A 21,087-nucleotide genomic window follows, 5' to 3' on the forward strand; every position below is an offset into this window, starting at 1 on the left:
AGAAAGATTTAAAGAATAACAGATATAAAAGATGTATCTATATAAAGTATAATATATAGCTACATAAACATATGGAGGATTTGAATGTTAGTGTCAATAAGCTGGATTTAGTAGATATTGAACATTTTATCTTATAGAATGTACATTATTGTCAAACATAAGAGTTGGAAAATCCGATCATATTGGCCCACAAAGAAAATCTCAACTTCCAAAACGTAAAATTTTATAGGCCATAATACATATTATCTGACCACAGGTAATAAAATTAGGAATTAATCATAACAATTAACAAAAAATAAGTCCAACTCCTTATAAATAAAAAGAGAAAATCTTTATGTAACTTGATGTAAAGAGGAAATGAAAACTTCCCTGACAGACTAGTTATTAACAACAGTGAAAATTCTGCATTTCACAACTGTATGGAATGTATTTTCAGTTAGGTCAGAAGCCAATCAGGAATGTTGCCATCCCCACTGTGATTTATTACTGTTATAGAACTTCTTATCAAGGCAATGAATAAGAAATAGAAATAAGAAATGAATGCTGGGTGTCAAGAGGTATTCATAAGAGTTCCTTTATGAGAATGTTTCAAAAACTTGACAAAACACTCATATTGCTTCATGACAAGTACAGAAACACACACACTCATAGAGGAAACAAAAATTATACCAAACTTTGAGCGTGCACGTTAATACTTTCTTGTTCCGTTCTATTCTGTTTTATGTATTTTTTAAATACTGATTAGCAACCCATAAATTGATTTCACTGTCCATGATGGATCAACACCTGTGTTTAAAGAATACCAATATAAGGTATATACCTAGGTGTGGATTCCTAAGTCATTCTTATCTGTTGAGAATAAGATTGTTAGGCAATATTCATACAATTTTATCATATGCATGCTTTGCCTAGAAAACCACTTCTAGGAGCATATTCTAAGGGAAAAAAGTTATATATAACTTTGCAGACAATGCAAACACATTTGAACACTTCAACCCAGCATTTTACATTTCTCCCACCTTTTATGCTTCTGCAGTCATGCACTTTAATGCTCAATGAATTTTTAATCTGAAAATTATTATTACTATTATTTACTTTTACCTACATATTTACTCTTTCTGTTGTTCTTCATTCCTTCCTCCATCCCTGTGCTTTTACTGTGACTATTTTCCTTCTGTCTAAAGATTTTAGTATGTCCTTTACTCTAAACCTGCAGGCAATAAATTCAGTTTATTTTGTTTCTAGAAAAGGTCATTATTTTGCCTTCCTTTTTGAAGGATATTTTCACTGGATATAGAATTTTGGGTTGACCATTAGTTCCTCTTATCACTTTGAGGATATAATTCCATTGTCTTTCTGGATACCAATATTTCTGTTGGAAAGTCAGTTATCAGTCTTATTATCTCCCTTCTGAACTATTTTCTCTGGCTGCTTTTAAGATTTTCTCATTGTCTGTGGTGTTGAGCAGTTCTGAAATTCATGGTGTTCTTTCCTTGGTTTCATGGCACTTCTTGAATCTAGGATTTGTTATCTCTTGTCTGTTTTGGAAAGTTCTCAATTATTACCTCTCAAATGTTACCTGTGTCTCATTCTCTCTGTGTGTTTGCCTTCTGTGGCCTTTTCACTATGTCCTATGTGTCTGTTACAATTTTTTCTACCTTTTTCATCTTTTTGCCTCTCCACAGTTAAGCTGGCTAGCTGTTTTCAGTTCTAGAATTCACTTTTTTTTTAAAAGATTCCAGTTTACTATAGTTATGGTTTCATTTTGTCTTTAGTTCTTTTGTCATAGCATTCTTAAGGTCCGTGTCTGATATCAATCATCTGTGGGTTTGCGCCTATTGTCTGCTTCTTTCCTCTTGATTTTTCAGTCGGGCCTTGTTTTCCCATATTCTAGTTATTTTTGGAAATTGAATGCTACACATCATATATGTAAAATTATAGATATCATTTGACCTTCTCTATTTATCTTCTTCTAGAGAATATATGCTTTTGCTTATGATGGACACCTACACTCCTGGAGACCACCTTAATCCAAAGTGTATTTAGTCAGAGATTAAGGTGATTCAAAGCCCAGCTTTGTCTTTATGAAGGCTCAGTCCTCAAGAAGTCTTCACCTCTTATCTATTCTAACTCAGTCTTATTCCTAGAGTGCTTATTGCCCTTTATTGCCCAACTGAAAGCCTGGGATGTTTATGAGGTCTCTTCTTGGTGGGCAATGAGCTCAAATTTTTGTCATTTTTCCCCATCCTCCAATTCTGTCAAAAGCTCAGTTCAGATTCTTAGCCTCTCAACTACTGCTCTGGAAGCAGAGCAGAGAGAGGAATACCCTTCATAGCAGAGCACATGGGACATTATCATTTACTATCTATTCAGATAATCAGATAGCCAGAGGATGGGGTGAGAAGATTGCATCTCAATGGATCAAAGGTGCCCTGAATGCAAGTCCTACAGACATGGTTACTTTGAATAGAAGCTGTATACCTCCATGTGCCCCTGAGAAGGCACTAGACTTGTACCCAAGGTTACAGAAATGGGGACAAATGCAATCCTTCTGCTCCCTCTGCCCAATGGTCTCTCCTTGGCGAAGTCTCAAAAGGCAGCAGCATTCCCCTTACCTCTAACCTTATAACCCAGAATGAGTAACCGACAAGGAAACAGTCACCAAGAAATGACAGGCACAATGCAATAGACCATGGACTAGTGAAATGGTGGTTTTAGGGAGAACAAGGCTAATTTTCCTGCGTGAATTAGTGTGGGCACTTTGTTTAGTTTTCCTTGGTCTTTATCTGATGGAAATCAGCAGTCTGGATGGGGTTGTGTGGGTCCCACTAGATAATTCTCTGCCCGGGAGTCTGTGGGCCCCTTTCTGGATCTACCACAGGAGCAATTTGTGGACATGGGCACATTGCTCAACCTCAAGGCTGCTGCCTCAGGGCCACTTCATGGCTCCTCAGGGACCATGGAGTCTGGTTAGCTGAGGTCACTACAGGTCACTCCAAGGTGCCTTACTCTCTGCACAGGGATCTGTGGAGAAACAGAGGCAATGGCCTGGATCTGGCAGTTTCACAGCTTAAACAGGAGTCGTGGAGTAAGATTCTGGTTTCACAACTACTCCAAGGGGTGTGTTTGGCTTTACTCCGCCTGTTTCTTCATCATTCCCAGGGAGCTTTGAAGGGAATTGCCCTTAATTAGGGTTCATTTCTAGAACCTCATCTCATCTCTGTCTAGAGTCCACCTTCCCAATGGATATTTCCACCTGAAGCTGGGTGAGTATCCTCTCCTACACCCTCATAAGTATACCCTGAGGAGAAAATACAGAGCTAGAAGGAACTTAAGGACAACCAGAGAGCCATCACTAAGCACAGGCACCTTTGCACAAAACGAATAAATAAATTAATTAAAAAGACATTTCTTCAAAACACTTAACTTCCATCATCCGAAAATTATTTTAATACATCTACTTTGTCATAACAACACTTGGCAACCATGGGCCACAACATCGTCCAGATAAATATGCAAATCTCTGACATCTACAACGCAAATGATGCCCCATGGATGCCTTCACAGCAGCCTTACATCAAACCCCTTTATTCTACATCTGAGAAAGCAAATGCCATAGATGGGAAGAGTGAATGTCCCAAAGTCTCCCTGCTGGCTGGTAATCTGCTCTCCGGCTTTGGGACATTCTCACCGTGCACACTGCTTCCTGCATGAGCCTGGCTTCCTGGCAACACTCTCCCAGGACCACCAAGAGGAGCCCATAAAACTCACATTTCTCCCACTTCCTAGAGCACAGCGCTTGCCTTCCAAGCACAACTCCGTTTGCCAACTTTGACACATCTTGTAACAATAACCCTTGTGAGCTGCATTTTCTGTGATATGAGGCAGGTGTACAACTGTTGAATACATGTCTCAGGAGAGCTTATTAAAGCAGCTAAGCCAATTAACTCACTTAGAAACAAGGAACCTTTTCCAGGAAAATGCATCTGAGCCACAGGAGCTTGTGGGAACAGGTCCTGGGGGAAAGCGGGGCCTTTGATCCCCAGGGTCAGCCGGGCCCACGGGGCTGGGAGACCTCTGGCGGCATCTTTCCTCTGATGCAGAAAGAGGAGAGCGGACTGGCCTGACCACAGACGTCGCTGAAGACTGGCCTTGTGTACAGGGGCAGAGAGCAAGCCCGGGAGACAAAGGACATGAGAAGCAGATTCCAAAACCTCGACTAAAAAGGACTCGGGGGCACCAGAGTGACTAATAGGAAGCCAGGGCGAGAAGGAAAGGGTGCCTCACCCGCTGAGGAAGTCATGGTGACACTACAGCAAGGCCTCATGAGGCCAGAGGTGCGTTTCATCTCTGCACCTGCTAGTTAGCTTTACATGGGAAGTCTCTGCGCTGGGGACAGGGCTGGGGTCAGGGCCGGGGTCAGGGCCTGCCTCCTCCCAGCGGAACCAGGTGAGGACTGAATGACCTGCTGGACTGATGCCTCTGAGGGCATCACATATGCTGTTGGGGCTGAGGCACGTGCTTCAAGATCATCCAAATCTTATAAGTGACCACGTGATTACAGCGAGGTCCTGCTGGCCGCTGCACCGCATGGTATTCCCAACGAAAGCCTCCTTCTCCGAAGGCAAAGGAGATGGTTTCCTGGTATTTGGACCAGAACAGACCGGGCCAACTCGGGATGTAAGATGCTGCTGATTCCTCTCCTGCAGAGCAAAGCCCTGACGCTGGCTGCTAGAGCGCTAGAACCTACCCGGGGACCCCTCCTCCCCCACCCTCCATCCCCTCAAATCCCAGCCTGTGATCTCCAGGTCTGACAAACTGCCCTGTCCCCATGTGTCTGAGGGGCCCTTGGTCCCTGCCCTCTGAGGTGGTTCTGGGTCATTCCCAGGAATGCTGGGACCAGGAGTGAGTGCTGTGCGTGTGGCCCCGCAAAGCCACCTGTCTGCCATCCCTGGGCCAATGGCCAGAGGCCAGTCCAGCAGCCACACTGCCCAGTGTGTTGAGCTCCACTTCTGCGTGCGGTCACGTTCATGGCTCACCCTGTCCACAGTTCCTGCCTCCCAACCCCGGGGCATGAAAAAGCCAGGTTTGGTTCTCCTTCCCATCCCCAGCGACCCAGTGGCCAGCTGCAGCTGTCCACCCCTTTTCTGGGAACACCCCATCCTGTCCCTCACTGGCCCTGATGCCTGTCCCAGAATCCTCTTGGAGAGTTAAAAATAGAGCTCGCATTTCACTCTGTGGTCTTTGCTGATGTATATATTTGAATTCTTGATGTGAATTCAAGAATTTTTATTTGGGGCTAAGAGTGACCTGGGTCAGATCTCTCCCCCTGTGTGACTCATGAAAATGGACTCAGGCTAAGCTCTCGTTCTAGAATCTGGGAGCAGAGATGGATTGAACATCTGCTCCGGTCATACACTCTCCATATCTTCTCTCATTGCGCATGCACAGCAAGCCCGACAGGTAACTATGGTCGTTCCTGCACAAATACAAGTACATCCCTGTAAAGGTGCAGCCCAGCTGAAGGTTGTCGGGGTCTCACCACAGCAGGAAAGGAGAAGGTGTTGTGAACAATCCATAATTATTGGTCAATAGCAATTATGTGCCTCATTACTTATCCTGATGAAATCGCCTTGATTTCAACAACCAACGCCTGATAGAAGCTGAGTCAGATCCCCACCGTCAACTCCGCACCCAGCTCCCCTCTGGAAAGTGGGGGAAGGGAAGCCAAGTAGAAATGTGTCTTTGCCCCACATAGACAGTGTCTTTTTCTCCTGAACATCTGCACAAGACAAGAAGAGGCCCGTAGAAGAGCCCAGATCTGTACCCAGCACCATCCCAGGGCCATACGAAGGGCTGCCCCCAAGTCCTCCTGACTGCTCGGCGGTGGCGAGTTGACACTGCAGAAAACATGAGGGAAGATATGGAACTTAGAGTCTCCAAGCACCTACTCCAATGAGTCTGGGCCACAGACTCCTAACAGGCTACTATTTTTTGTTCCTTTTCTGTATCTCATGATAGCCACAAGAATAAACTTAAAAACCACTACCACTGTGGAAGGTAGAGCTGATTGCCTGGAAAAGGCACCCTGCTCTGCTTGGGGTTACTCTCCTTATGAAGTAAATGTGGGAGCCTATGCCTTCTCCGCCTCAATAAAATTCCATGGACCTCAGGCCACAAGGGCAGGGCAGGGGAATGAGATCAGTGAAGGGCACACCAGCAGCTCTTATTCTTTGCAAAACACTGCTAGGCCCTAGGCATGCAGTTCCTGGCTGATTTCGTTGGCCTCTCCAAAGAAACATTCAGTCTCGGGCCTGGGATCATTCCCCGAGGCACGTTTCTCCCTGCGCAGCTCATGGCACCATTGGGTGGGGTAATAAAGGGTCTGTTTACAATATTCTATTTCTCAAGACCGGAGGGGCGGTGTTCTGGACTCCTCACCACTGATCAATTTTTCAGTCTGCTGCTTTATCTACCTGACAGGAAAACTTGAACTTCTGCCATTTCTAAATTGCACTTCTAAATATTGACTCAATGGCGAGACTCAGAGTGTCATAACACAGCTCACTGGAGCAATGAAGGTTTTCCAGGCCTCATCGAGGGGTCTGCGCAATGTCCTGGGGGAGTGGGCAGGGAAGAGGAGCATCTGGGAGGAAAAATAAAATCAAGTCATGTTTAGAAGAAACGCCACCGTCCTTCTCTTCATCTTGCTGAGACAGATGAACACTCGCTGTGCTATTCGCTGTGGCTGGAGGGGACCAAGGGGAAGGGAGAGAGGAGAGCAGTGACCCTTAACCCCTCAGCTGTCAGCCAGTGAGGATGGAAGGTGCCCAAGCTGTCCTGGCCGAGCCTGGCGGGGAGCCTTGGGAGATAGTGGGCTCTCAGACAGCCTGTATTTGTGTGCCCAGTTTAGGACTGGACAGTGTCTAGAAAACGAGAGACTCTTCACCCAGTTTCTATCAAGACTTCGACGCGGCTGGATCCTTAGCAGACCCTCCTGTAGGGCACCGAGGAGATTCTAGGAGGCTATCTTTTTAGCTTGTTTCCTCCCGAGAGTTCACACTATACACTGAGCTCAAGATGTCCCATCGCATTTGCTGTTGAACTTTGTGAATCAGAGGGAGCGACTGGCCCCTGCCTGCCCTTTGAGGAGCTGCTTTGGGGGAACAACAAGCTATTTCACACGCAAATTAGCTTGAGGTATTTTGGATGCTCAGTGATATGTAAATTCGAGCTGCTTCTGGCAGGTAAGGAGCCAGCTCTCCAGGAGGAGAGGGAGGGTGATGCTTTGCACCTGCTCACAGAGAGCTCATGACACAGCGCTGAGCTAACCAGGGCCGGGAGATGGACCGTGGCATCGGCCGTGCTCACCTGGATGGCCCTTGGGTTTGTCCTAAGGTGGCCCCTGAGGCAGCGTGCCCGATGTGTCCTCTCTCCTATGTCTGTGCATGTGGGCCCTTGTGTCTGCTGACAATGATTTCTGAGAACGACCTCAAGCGGCAGCACCATCTTCTGGCTTCAGGCCTTACCGCATTGGGCTGGACCATGAGCCTGGCTCCTCCATGAGGCTGACCAGCTTGGCGGATGCCCTGACTTGTCTCCTGGATCTCAAGTCCAACCTCGTGGATTGCTGAGTCTCTATTTAAGGTAATGGAGTTCTCCGAAACCTTTCCTTGGCTCAAAACCTTCTTATCGTGTCAGCGAAGGTAGCTGCTATGGGCACAATCCCAGTGTCTTCTGAGAAAGCTCGAGCATTCCCCCTGAAACGGCATCCGCAGCAGACCCAGCCTGTGTCTGCCGCTTCTTCTGCCCCGTTTTGAACTCACCCAGCCTGCTCCAGCCTTTCACAGGCTCACTTGTAAGTGCCAGTCTCTGCTCCGTGGCAGCGTCCAGGGCACCCTCCCTGGCATGGCTCTCCACCGTCTCCATCTGTGTGTGTTCTCCCCTGCAAGAGCTGGCCTAGCCTGAGGGCCCCGAACAGCTCTCCCCGGGACCACCTCCATCCAGCATCTCCCAAACTCCTGCTGGAGGCCCACATCCTCAGTGTGGGCCACCGGCGATTCAGCCTTGGCTTGCTCATCCCTCCCTCCACCTTCCCCCGTCCCCGCCTGCCACTGTCCCCACAACCCCCCATGCTCTCTCAGCTCTATCGGGTCGCTGCTGCCCTCCGACCCGGGCCAGCGAGAGCCCCTCGGCGGCTTCTCCATACTCATCCCTTCATCTCTTCTAGACCTCCTCTGAGGCCTTCTTCCATAACGGGAATCACCAGTAAGAACTGGGGGGAAAGTGAGTACAGCCATGTGCGTGGAAAAGTGAAACGGCCCACTTCCCCAAGAACAAATCCCACCAAAGGGAAGACAATGGGAAGCGGATTATTTTTTTTTTTCACTGAATCCTCTCATCCTTAATGAAAGATTTTCAACGGCCAAGATGAGTGTCCTGAAGACGCCTCACAGCAGCCAGGGCTGTTTGCATGATTACTTACCTCATGGCAGTAAGTAAAGTAACTTAGTTTCTCATTGAATATTAATACAAGGGGACTTCATTAAATGCACTAGTGAAAAGTTGTGAGTGCTTTGAACTGTCTTTTTAGTGTAGTTGAGGAGCTCAAAATCTACAGGCATGTGGTGCCTGATTCTTCTGTCAGGCAGATAAGCACCCTGCGATCATCTCTCCTGTGTGTCTAAAGTTTTGCCCATGAAAACGCGGGAGGTGCTGCTGAGCCCGGGGAATCGGGACATGGCAGGGTGCCTGGTCTGCTGTTAGAGGTTCAAACAAATTTTTTACAAACCTGCTCATAAGAAATATTTCTTAAATAAAGATCCCATTTTCCAAACCCTGGCTCGGTCTTCAAACACGTCACCCACATTCTTTGTCTTCATAGACTCCACGGTGTTTTATGATTTGGAAGGTTGGAGGGGCCTGGACATACTCACCTGGCCAGTAGTACATGTGGACCTTCCTTTTGGCCTTGGTCAGAGTGACCCACAGAGGTTCCGATCCGTTCCACCAGAGAGGCATCAGGCTGTCTCTGTTGACACCGATGTCGAATGACTTGTTGGTGTTGGGGTCCCACATGTAGTTCCCGATCATCTGGTGGACCTCACAGTGTCGGCCTGCGGTGACAGAACACAACGCGGTCAGGTTACTGTTCGGGTATTTTTATATTGCACCTCTGTGTTCTGTTTATAAAAGCTGCTCAGCCGCATTTAGGAAATGCAAAACAGCATAAAGATTAGCTTTTGATTGTTTTTGAACAGACACGTTTCTTCTCTCTTAGCTGCACCATAAAGGCACACAATGGCCTGAGAAGCCCAATAATTGATTGAGGATGGGATCATTTTGTGTGAAGTTAATTTACCACGTCTGAAGCTATTTTAAGTTCAATTGAGGACACTGTGTGCAAAATGTGGCCCGTTGTTCCTGGCTAGAGGTCTAATATGAATCCGTATGGAAATCGCAGACCCCTGTGGCACGAGGCTTAGGTTCTCTCGCCCTCGCGCCCTCGCACCCCTTCCAGACTGTCCTCCTGCAGGGCCACAAGCAGATGCTGCGGCGCTCATTCCCCTTCCTCCTGGATAAGGGGAGCTGCCGCTTCAGCTCGAAACAGGGATAGGACCTGTGACACTGGGGACAGAAGGGCGAAAAATAGGTTAAACTTTGCAAAACAGCAAAAAATCCAACAGTCCAAGTGGAGTGTCGCAGAGATGCGAGGGCTGGGCCTGCTGGGCACGGCTTCGTCCCAGAAGAGAAGCCAGAAGTGAACGGTCCACGCGCTGGGGCTCTTTTGGAATGTTGGGCTTAAATTATTTATTCTGTGGCAATCTGTTACATCTTTAAAGTAAAAATAACGCAAACATTGGCAAGTGCCTCGAAAATTGCTGTGATTTTAGAGGGCGTCACCTGGCGCCGGGATGAAGCGTGTTCCCCGAGCTGGCTGTGCTTCATCAAAGTGGCTGTTTTGTTTGTTTGCTGTCGTTACTTCTTGACTGTTCCCCCCCCCGTCCCCAGCAAACACGCTCTTGGTTTTTAAACAAAAACAAGAAAAAACAATAAAATGCAGTTTTGAACATTTGGAGACCCCACACAGCATAAAGGAAAAACCTTTTACTTAATCACAGAAACCCAGGCCCTGCAAAAGTTATGCTTCGAAGTTAAAGCCCAGAGATCCAAGCAGAGTGGGGTTTGGTTTTGTTTTATTTTGTTTGTACCCAAAGCTTTATAATTAGTTTTTTACCCTAACCCAAGCTTTTATATGTGGGCTGACATGTTTATAAAATAAAATACAAACTCCGTGCAAATTCCCCAGTGGTTAAGGAACTTATTGGTTCAGTTTAGTCTTTCAACTAGCATTTGCGGAATGCTCCCATGGACTGTATATCTTCACGAAAGGTGTAGAGACTCACATCTGAATAAACGTGGCCCCATCCTAAGTGCCTTGTGACGTGATACTCAACAGAGGGTCCTCTGGGTAAAAGAGACTGTGTCCTCCGGCCCGGCTGAGAAGGGGACCAGATTCCAGCCCTAACTTGAGACTCTTGAGGACGTTCACCCATTCTGTGCCCAAGGACAATTCCTAGTATGTTCTAACTCATTGAAAGTAGGGGCACACTTCTTATTGGCTCAATTATGTTATCTTTTTTTAGCGCATTGAAGTTTAATGATGTTTTTAAAAAATATTTTTAATTGATATTTTTAGAGAGAGAGGAAGGGAAGGGGAGAGAGAGAGAGAAACATCGATAAGATAGAATCATTGACTGGCTGCCTCCTGCATGCCCCCTCCTGGGGATTGAGCTCGCAACCGGGCATGTTCCCTGCCTGGCGCTCGAACCAGCAACCTCTCAGTGCACGGGATGGCGCACAACCAACTGAGCCACACTGGCCATGGCAGTTTAATGATATTAAGAGAGCCCCTCTCATTAGTAAAAGTTCTTACTAAAAAGACTCCATCCCTATCTAAAACATCATTTTTATCATTCTAATGACACTCACAAGGCAAGGTAATTGTGACAATATGACAATCATGACAAGTCATTCTCTGTGGGTGTTCTCTGGTGCCCTCCCAGGCGCAGGGAGGGGTCTCACTGGAGCAGGTGTGCACAGACACTGGACAGGTGCACAAATGCAAGGCAGTTGGAAAGCATCGCTAAAGTCAATACCCAAGAAGAGCCTCTAAATGAACCACAGGAACGGGCTGGAAGGGCTGGGATATCAGGTCTGGGGACACTGGGGAGAGAGGCCTCGCAGGAGGGGTGTAGGAATCTACTTTTCACTTAAACTGCTCCGACTATTTTAGAAGAAATGCCTGAAACCCAAATACAAGCAGGGGCCTTGGGTGATTCAGTTTCACAAGGTGCTGCATTTAACAAGCATGAAGCAAACACTTTTTAAATCACCTATAACTTTTACTTGTATATCTCAGAAACCCCACAGTATCATTCAATAAAATTTCTTTTCCTCTTTCCAACATTCATCCTCAACACCCTTGACCCCAAAGGCTGCAAACTCTCTCACCCTCCTTTGCTCTCTGGATAAAAAATCACGAGGAGTCTCCTCTGGATAGTAGAGCTGCTGTACTGACCGGATTGTGTGTCGCTAAACTAAATTCTCCATCTCTTATATTTGGCTTTTGAAAACACCCATCGGGCTTCCCCGAGGAGAGGTAGGACCTATGTGTGCAGTTAACACACAGCTGTAGGATGTGTTAAATTTTCAGATGAGGAAATCTTCTTTCCTGTGGTTGGGTCCCTTAGCTTTTTCATGATGGATCTTCCCTCCTCACCATTGTGTAGGCTCTTAGTACCCCCTTCCAGTAACAACCGAATCAGGGGTGCCGGCTGACTCATTGAAGAAGGTTGTTATGACACTCCTGAGGGAAGCATCTCTGAGACCAAGACTCCAAAGATGGCTTTGGTTCCTGCTCCCACGAGCATCTGGTTGGTCTGGGCTGGCCCAGAGCAGCTCATCCATTCTAAGGGGAACTCAGGCCTATGGAGGTGAGTGATCCATCCCGGCTCCCGAGACTCAACACTTCTCCAAAGGCTGGAGGTGATGCTCCGGAAGAGAGGTTCCCGCTCACCTCCTAGGAGTGGGTAGTGCCTGGAGATCCGGGGACCAGTAGTGTTTCCTTTTATGAGTTAAAGGTTTTCCACATGTAGAGTGGAGTCCTTCCAACAAGATCATCTCGGCCCCCTATTTAGAAAGTGGGTTCTATGCTTTGGGTGGCTTGGGCCTTGGGTTATAATGGGAGACTATATTCATCAAAGGCTTAGTGACAGGCGCTGTGCTGGTCCCAGGGGCACCCCTTTGTTCTGGGAAGCTTGCCCTTCACGGAGGCCAGGAAAATGTGTGCCTCCCCCTCATAGGCAGCTCCGTGGCTTCTGCTGAGCCGACTTTCCTTCCCATGAGGAGACTAAGGCTGGCATCTGTGTGTGTAACAGCCTGAGCCTGCTCTTGCTCGAGCTGGTTTCTCACCTCCCTGTGTCTCTCGCTCTCTCACACTCATTGCCTGGGTAAAAACATGGTGAGAAAGAACAGAACAGAGGGTCTGGCTCCTGCAGCCCACAGGCTCTGTCTCCATATCCCTGCTTGGCCCGTATCTATTTTTGTACATCGGCGGCTCTTCTTGATTTTCTCCGGTTGGGTGCAACAGACAGAGCTTTGCGGCAGCGTCAGGCGTGGTGTGCAGGAGGAAGGCCCACTTTCCCCTCTCCTCCCAATGGCATCTCTGTGGGGCTTCACAGGCTGTGCCAGGAGGCGCGGTGCTCACCGTGAGAAGGGGGGCAGTTCCTGGTCAATCTCCAACACAGGTAAACGGTTTTCTCTTTGTTCCTCCCTCATCCCTAAGACTGGAGAGTTTGTAAACACTCAGGTTCCACAGCCAATAAGGAACTTTTTTATTATAGGAAAGCTCTCCTAATTCCTGGCGTACAATCACTCTTTAATTTAATTTAATTTAATGCTCATCTTTAATTTCTAAAGCCACCCATTATGTTTCCCTGGGGTCCATGTGTGTTTCCATTGGATGAATGCAGTTATGTGTACTAGGTATCAAAACAGCTGGTTGAAAAGTAAAAAATAAAGTTATATTTTAGACACATCAATTTATTCAAAACGTAAATACAGATTACAAAATACTAATGAGGAGCTTGGAAATGATTCTTTTAGAACATACACATTTTCACCCAGAGGCAGAACCCAGGGGAGCTGAGTTCCAAGTCACAGGCAGGCTTCTGGGGCCACCTGCTAGAAGTCTGGGTTACAGCCATGTGTGACCGGCATCCAGAACCAGGCTGTGGGCAGTCTGTCCCGCCCCAGGAGATGAGGGATACAGTGGGGAGATGACAGGCAAGTGATCAGCTAGCCCACTTTACAGGTGAAGTAACTGAGACCTAGTCTCACTCACACCAGGAGGGGTAGTGGACCTGGGCTTCAGAGGCGGCCTGGGTGCGGAGCCCCGGCTCTCTGCCACTGTGATCTCCTGGCACGAAGCACAGCGTACGAGCTGCCTCTCGTACAGGGCCCGGCACTTAGCAAGCCCACAGGAAGGGAGCTGCTGCCCTGGTTGTGTTGACCATGGTGCAGTCTGTGTGCTCCACCCTCGAGGAGAGGATGACTGCAGCTGACCAGGTCAGTCCAGGGCGGGTCTGTCTTCTAGGTAACAATGCATGGAGGCCTGGAGGCCAAGGCAGACTCGGGAAGGGTCATAGCTGAGGCCAGTGGCCTGAACCAATTTGACAGGTGCTTGCTGATCGACTCAGTAAAGGACGAGTTACCAGTTCCTGGCCACCTCCCATTATCTGGAACTCAGTGCTTCCAGCTCCCATCTCCTTTTGTTCTGACCGTAACTCTAAGAGACAGGTGACATTATCATCATGTTCCAGGCGGGAGAACTCAGGCTCAAAGCGGCTGAGTGACGAGGCTTGGGCCGCGCAGCTGGTGGAAGGGCGGAGCCCCATCCAAGCCAGGTCCCTCTGCCCCAATGCCACACCCTTCCCGGCCCCAGCAACGTTCCAGCCACTGGATTCTCATCTGCCCGCCAGGGCCTGGCTGTTTTAATAGAAATGGCCTCAAAATCCAGGTCTGCTTCTGAGGTTCTCACTAAAGTAACCACATGGAGTTTCCCTGGTCTCCAGAAAGCCAGACATGCTCTTGTCCCTTGCAATTCACTATCTCTAAAGGAGGGACTGCTGCCAGACACGGGACACTTAACAAAGCAGACAAGAATCTTACGCTTTCTCTCCCTCTGGCAAGAGTCCAGCTGTGGAAAGAGTCTTCCAAAGCTCCGGAACCTTCGGATCTCAAGTTAATGAGTGCATTTTAGGGACCGATCATATATACATCACCTCAAATTGACATGGCTCCAAGAAGTAATTATATACCCAATGCAGAGCCCAGAGCCTGAGCAAGTTATATAGGGCAGACTTTCCCACGGCCAGACTCCTCTGAGCACTTTTCCTTGAGTATTTGGAGGGTCTAAAGACAAGTTTAAACCCTATTTAGTAAATTCTCAAATAAATACTTGATACCCAAGAGACTCGAGAGAATTAACAGTGAGTTGCTCAGAGCCCTGACTCACAAACTGACATGTGCGTAGGGATCACTTCTGTGGGGGACCACACCTTATTCTCTTAACTTGCTCAAAGGCAGAATTTGGTTGAGTTGAAGTGGTTTCGAATGAAAGATGCAAGATCAAGTTGAAAGAGAAGTTCACTATTTGTTCACCTGTAAATGCAGCCACTGCCGGATGTGCCAGACACAGGCCTGATTAGAGCCTAGGTCACAAGTATAGCAAGACCGAGATAACAGGCTTTGATTAGCGTGGGAGGTGTAGCGACTGCGATAGAAATAACCAAAATGTTCCAAGGGGGGAGGCTTTTGATTAGAGACCTTTAGGCTCATAGTTTTGAGGTCACTGGATTAAAGAGAATGCACTGTTTTGTTTTTCTGGAGTGCACCAGTTTGGTGCAGTTATTTAACAACTAGAATACAGAAAAAGACACAGAGACTATCTTCCCTCATAAGGTCAAAAATATAAGTTTTGGAATTTTTATTTAAACACTTTTTGTTTTGGGAAAGCAAATTTTTATCAAAGCTCAGAGACATTCCCAAACAGTCTAATCCACCCTCACCTCTGTGAAAAGTTGGAGGAGAGCTTGAATTAATTGCGCGGCATTTGAGATGGAATCTCTTTGGAGACATGTTTCCACTGCGCTGAGCACTGCCAGGGACGTCTAAGCATGGAAGGTATTTGTAGGGGAAACTTATTCCTGGCCGTAATCCTGAATACGTGAGAATCTAGCCGACCTCTCTGTCCTGAAGCTCCCCTACCTTCCCCCTGGCGACAAAGTGTCCATCTTCCCCCACCCACTGGATTGCCTCCTCTCCCCCAGGAACATTAGGTTGGCCCCATGCCTCACACTACTAGGGGTGGTTAATTGGCAAAAAACAGGCTCCAGCCCCTTCCCATCCTGTCTCCTGCAGGTGGACGGAGGCTTTTTTTGCCCCCAGGATAGGGGTTCTCTTTGTGCCAGAGCAGGGGGCTGCTCCAGTTTTTCAGCTGTCCTATCCACCCCTTGTGACTGGGGCAGGGGTGGGGGTAAGGATGGGGAGTTCAATTCAGTAAGAAAAAAAGGCACAGTTAGGTTTTGGATCCAAGCCACGTTCTCCAACCCAGCTTTTCAATTGGTGTAGAACCTGGTTTGACCAATGGGTATCTCTAGCAACATGGACCAGACATCAAAATATTATTGAATCAACTGTTAAGGCCAAGAGTTGATAAGGAAAGATCTAATTCAGCTGTTCAGGAGTGTGAGGTCTTCAGTAATATCAACAGCTCAGTCTAGTGTGAACCAACCAATCTACAGAAACACAACAGAACAAGCCAAAAAACCCACCCTTTTTTTGGCATGAAGCAAATGGAAGAAAACTCAGGTTTCAGCATGGCTGGTTTTGTGTTATTGCTAGAACGTGTGAGGTATGATGCTGGCCTGTCCGAGCTCACTGCCTTGGGCTAGCTCTGGCCATGGCAAAGTGAGACCAGCCCCCCAAGTCATGGGAGGAAGAGAGTTTGGGCCATCACTGTGGCCACCGCTCATCTCTTCTGATCCGTGGCCAGCATGTAAGCAGACAGTGTTTGGAATTGACAAGGTACGTCACTTAATGATTTGTGGATATAATTCCCTTTGGGTGCTCTTAGCATATATAAAATGTGTTGAAAGACAATTTGTCTTGGGGATGAAAGAGTACCTCAAATGTGCAACTCATCACTTGACTGGGTGTGAGAAGGGTCCTTCTGATGCACTGAGAGTTTCCCTGTCCAAACAGTAGATACCATTGACATAGAGCAGCGTTTTGAGTTAAAACTAGAAGCATCGGGCAGGATGAGAACTGGCAGGAACTGAGGACCTATGAGAAGCTTGTGGCCCGGCAGAAAGCATTTTGGAGCCCAACAGCCTAAAGTTTCACCCAATCCCGGCAGTGGGACCTCACACAAGTTACTTAACTTCAGTGGGCCCCCGTTTCCTCATCTGGAAAATGGGAATAGTCATAGTTTCTTGCAGAAGTAAATAATTTGGGGTAGGTAAAACTTTAGTTCGGTGTCTGGCACATAGTAGGCTTTTGATAAACGCACACCACCACCCAAATCCCCCTTTAAAGGACAGTGTTATCAAATAGTGCACAGTGATCAATGGTTTCTAGGGAGAGATGGGGCTGGGCAGCCTATTTCTTACTTTGTATTTACACATCATGTTCTGGGGCAGATTCTCAAAACTCCCGAAGGAAAAGAAAAGAAGCATTGCCACATTTTGCTCAGGAAAGGTTGCCAAAGGTGAATCTCAAATTCAGAAACTAATCCTGGGGCTCACCTTGGCTGAGAAAGCACCTCCCCTGCGCCTGAGGCAAGCCTGGCCCGACACTGCCCTCTGCTGGTGCTCACAATAATCTTCACCCCCCGCCTCCCCGCCACCCCACCACCCCGCCAGGGTTCTGCTGAGAGCCCCCTGTTCTTTTGCCTTCTCACCTCACGGTTGGAAGACGCCCCAGGATTCTTGGAGCTGCTTGTGAAGATGCTAAACCTGGCAAGAATCCAGGCAGAGGCAGGGAGCGAGGCCAGTGGGGCCCGGTGACGCCCGTCCAGGCAGCCCCCGCACCCAGGCGATCCCCGGGGTGCCTGTGTCCTGGGAACATAGGAGCGAGCCTGGGGCCTGGACTCTCTCTTTCCGTCTCAGGTTGCGTTTCCATGCCCTCATCCAGCCCGCTCCTAACCCCTGTTTAGTTACACTTCTCTTTTTCGCATTTGCTTTATTTGGTATTTAATTATCCCTGGCCCCAGCCCTGTGTCACCCCTCTTCTTTTCTCTTTCGGTTAGGGTCAGCGATTTTTTTTTTACCCCGATTGGCAATGGTTCCTTCAGTGGACGCTTCATTTACCCTTTGTTCTTCTAGAAGCAGCTACCCCTGCCCCTTGGGAGAGGCCTCCTCCCTTCCCCCAACGTGGCGCACACAGGAGCTTACATGACCGACCTCTCTGGCTACAGTGAGTGGAGAGAGTGGACATTTGTCCCAAGCTGTGCCACCTTCCCCCTGCCCCAAACACACACGCGCGCGCGCGCACACACACACACACACACACATACACACATCCCAAGGACAGCCTCTACAACAAAGCTAAGTGGCGAAGTATCCCTGCGAATGTCAAGTTAAAACGCCCGTGAAACACCCCAACGGGAGCTGCAGTCTGGGCCTCGGCCGGGGCTGCGGAGGGAGAGCAGCGGCCTCCGGAGCCAGGCCGACACCTCAGACCTTCCTACACTCGTCGCCTTCTCCCAACGTGCACGGAACCTTGTCCCAGTTTGGATTTTCAAAATGTAGTATCCTGGCCAAAATGAGGCTTAACTTGAATCTAAGCAGAAAGAAAAATCAGGCAAACCCCAAATTCAGCCTGGTTATGAGACAACTGGCTGGGCTATTCAAGAATGTCAACATCAGGAAAATCCGAACAAAACTAAGAGGCGCGAATATCCCTTGTAACGGAGAGCAGAGAAATGTGGCCACCAAATGTTCTGCATGAACCTCCATTCGATTTTTGATTTTTTAAAAAGTCATAAAGGATACTTTCTGGCCAATTGAGAACATCTGAAAATAACTGCGGTGACACGGGAGAATATTCTATACATGCTGAGCTACTTAGGGGCGAAGGGTCATGATGTTAGCAATTTGCTTCCACCTGGTTCTGCAAAAACAAAACAAAGCAGAAACCGGATATTTCTCAAGTGAGAGTAAAGTGAATGTGCGAAACGTCAATGAGTCGAGAATCCTACGCAGGGCGCACAGACAGGCATAATCCCATGTCGGTGCTCCTGGAGCTTTGAGAGTTTTTTGTTATAAAACTTGGCTGATATCCATGTGATGAAATGCTATTCAGCAATACGAAGGAACAGACTGCAGTAACTTGCTATACTGTGAATGAGCCTCGAAACTATTATGCTCGGTGAAAGAAGCAAGATCCAAGAGACCACATATCAGATGACTCCATTCATGTGAAATATCCATAAAAGGCCAAGGTAAAAAGACATAAAGTAGATTAGTGGCTGTCTGGGGCAGAGGTGGTGACAAACGGGAATTGGCCAATAAATGTGCATGAGGGACCAGACCTCACAGGGGATGAGACCACCAAGAGAGACGAGAGAACAGGAAAGGAAGAGCTAGGACCAAATCCTGACGCGCCCCAAGGCCACGGGGCTGCCAAACGGGAAGTCAGTGGAAGTTACTAGAAGGTAAGGTTGAGAGGAGGGAGGAAACGCAGAACCCCAATAAAGACAGTCTCTCAAAAGCCTGAGTGCTCAAAAGGGAAAATACCACAGAGCGGTGTTGAAAGATGTCATTGGCTCTGCCCTTCAGAAGGTCTTGGGTCAATTTAGGAAAAGCAGTCATGGTAGAAGGACAACACTGAAAGCCAGGCTGCAGTCCCTCCGACTGCCCGGCCGGGGTCTGAGCCGCGGCCTCCTCACGGTCCCCCGGCTTCTGCCCTTCCCTCGCTGCTCTGCACCCCCCAAGCCCTCGGAGCCAGCGAGATCTTTCTAAAATGCAAGTGACGTCGCAGGCTCCTCCGCTCAAATCCCCCAAAGGCGTTTCCTGCACTTAGGACAAGACCCAAGGCACACCAGGGGGACCCGACGTGGCCTTGGGTTAGTTCACTTCACGACAGAGGGGTGGAGAGGAGACTGCACACCCGTGGAAGTTCCTGGGGGGGATCCGGAGGAAGGGGAGGAAGCAGGGCTCCAGGGAAAGCCTTCATCGTGAAGGTCTGATGTTTGTGAGAAGGTGGAGAAGGAAGGGGTTGGGTGGAAGGACCTTCGCTGTTCTGAGAAATTTGGGCCGTAGGAGGTGGTCCCGCAGCAAAGTCGCCAGTAGGGGAGCGGGCCTGACTGGGACCCGTCCCCTGCTCCGTCACTGCGGAGGATCGGCCTGGGGGCGGCGGACTCTGCGGGGCTGATGCCACATAGCTCCAGAGGCCTGAAAGTGTAGGAACAACTTACCCTCAAAAAGACACAATCTCTTCTTTGGAGAAAAGATTAAGAAAATGTATTGCTAATTAAATGGGGGAGACTTTTCTGAACAAAATAAACTAGCAAACGAAAGAGAAACAGACTCATGACAGCTGTCAGAGGGGAGGGGGGCTGCAGAGCTGGGAGGAAAAGGTGAAGGGATGAAGAAGAAAAAAAAAAAGCCCAAACAAAAAATCTCGTAGACACAGACCACAGCATGGGGGTGACCAGAGGAGGGGTGGGGAGGTGGGAGAGGGTACAGCGGGGATAAATGGTGACGGAGGGAGACTTGACTTGGGGCGGAGAGCACACAGTACAGTGTACAGATGATGTGTTGTAGAATTGTGCACCTGAAACCTGTGTAATTGTATGAACCAATGTCACCCCAATAAATCCAATTTTTAAAAAGTGGGGGAAAAAGAGGGAAAATAAATAAATAAATAAATAAATAATAAATAGGGGAGACATTTCAAAACACAGATGTCGGACCACAAATGTGAGCTTCATTGTTAATCCCCTGGGCCATGGATGAGGCCCTTTTTGCCCCTCACATGCTCCCTTATGTGATAGAAGAGACACTGATTGGCATGGAGAAGTCAACCCCTGGCCTTATTAACACCGGGACTTCACACCGAAGAGATCTAGAAAGATTGATGGGAATCGAGATGACAGAGAGGGTGATTAAGCGCGCAAATGTACTTGCCACTCTCTCACAGCTCAATTTCCTGGATTTTCCATCTGAGACCCACCGCGGTGGCCTCTCGCCCGCACGTCGGGCTGTTTCCAAGGCTGGGGCTCGGAGCCCTCAGCTCTGTGTGCTGAGCGGCCGCAGGCCTGGCTGGAAAGTGGGTTGCAGTTGATGTGATAAATCATTCCTCACGGTCATGCCAGGGGCTCCTCCCCTCGGCCGCTCTCCTTTCCTCTCAGTGCAGGTTGCTCCCGCGAAAGCGGAGCGGGAAGCCCGTTAGATATTTCCTAAAAAGACCTAAACGTGTTCTTCAGGGAAATTGGTAGTGAAGGAAGTGATTTTAAATAGAAATTTCTGGCCTAGGTTTCTAATCCCCCAAATCCTACCTCGAGCCAGGCCATTTTCCTCTTTTTTTAAATCATAGCAGAGTCTTAACAGTGGGGAGTGTGTGTAAAAACTCAATTCGTGCTTCGGGAGTAAATGGAAATGCCAACCAGAGCTGCAGCTCGGTGGGCAGCAGAGCGGGGCTCAAGGTCAAATACTCGCCTCGTCATTCCTTTGACAGGAGCCAAGGTCAGAGGGTTCAGGGGAAGCAGACCCCAGGCGATCCCGAGAACATGTTAAAGAAAGGAGAGAGACCATCGCATCCGAATTCACTCCTTGGAGCCCTCGCCCCTCTTTTGTCAGAAAAGAAACCTGAACCCAGAAAGGCTTTGAGGCCACAAAGTTTAGGCCCCACCATAGCCCGGACTAGAACCTGGGTCTCTTGCTCCTGGCCCATCGCTGTCCTCACTCAGGCATCTTCAAGGGACAGAGCAGAAGTAGCCAGGCCAGAGCCCAGGAAGGGGAC

General features: G+C 48.3%; 1 protein-coding gene across 1 annotated transcript in view; it reads right to left on the reverse strand.

The window, feature by feature from the left end:
* ENPP6 (ectonucleotide pyrophosphatase/phosphodiesterase 6) overlaps positions 1–21,087 on the reverse strand; it is a 64,955-nt gene that overhangs the window by 25,847 nt on the left and 18,021 nt on the right. The window contains exon 2 of the mRNA XM_016211328.2: positions 8,937–9,116. Coding sequence (XP_016066814.2) covers positions 8,937–9,116 — 180 coding nt within the window. The remainder of the gene's footprint in view (positions 1–8,936; positions 9,117–21,087) is intronic.

Source organism: Miniopterus natalensis, chromosome 2 (genome assembly GCF_054644295.1).
Source record: "Miniopterus natalensis isolate mMinNat1 chromosome 2, mMinNat1.hap1, whole genome shotgun sequence".
Taxonomy (NCBI): Eukaryota; Metazoa; Chordata; class Mammalia; order Chiroptera; family Miniopteridae; genus Miniopterus; species Miniopterus natalensis.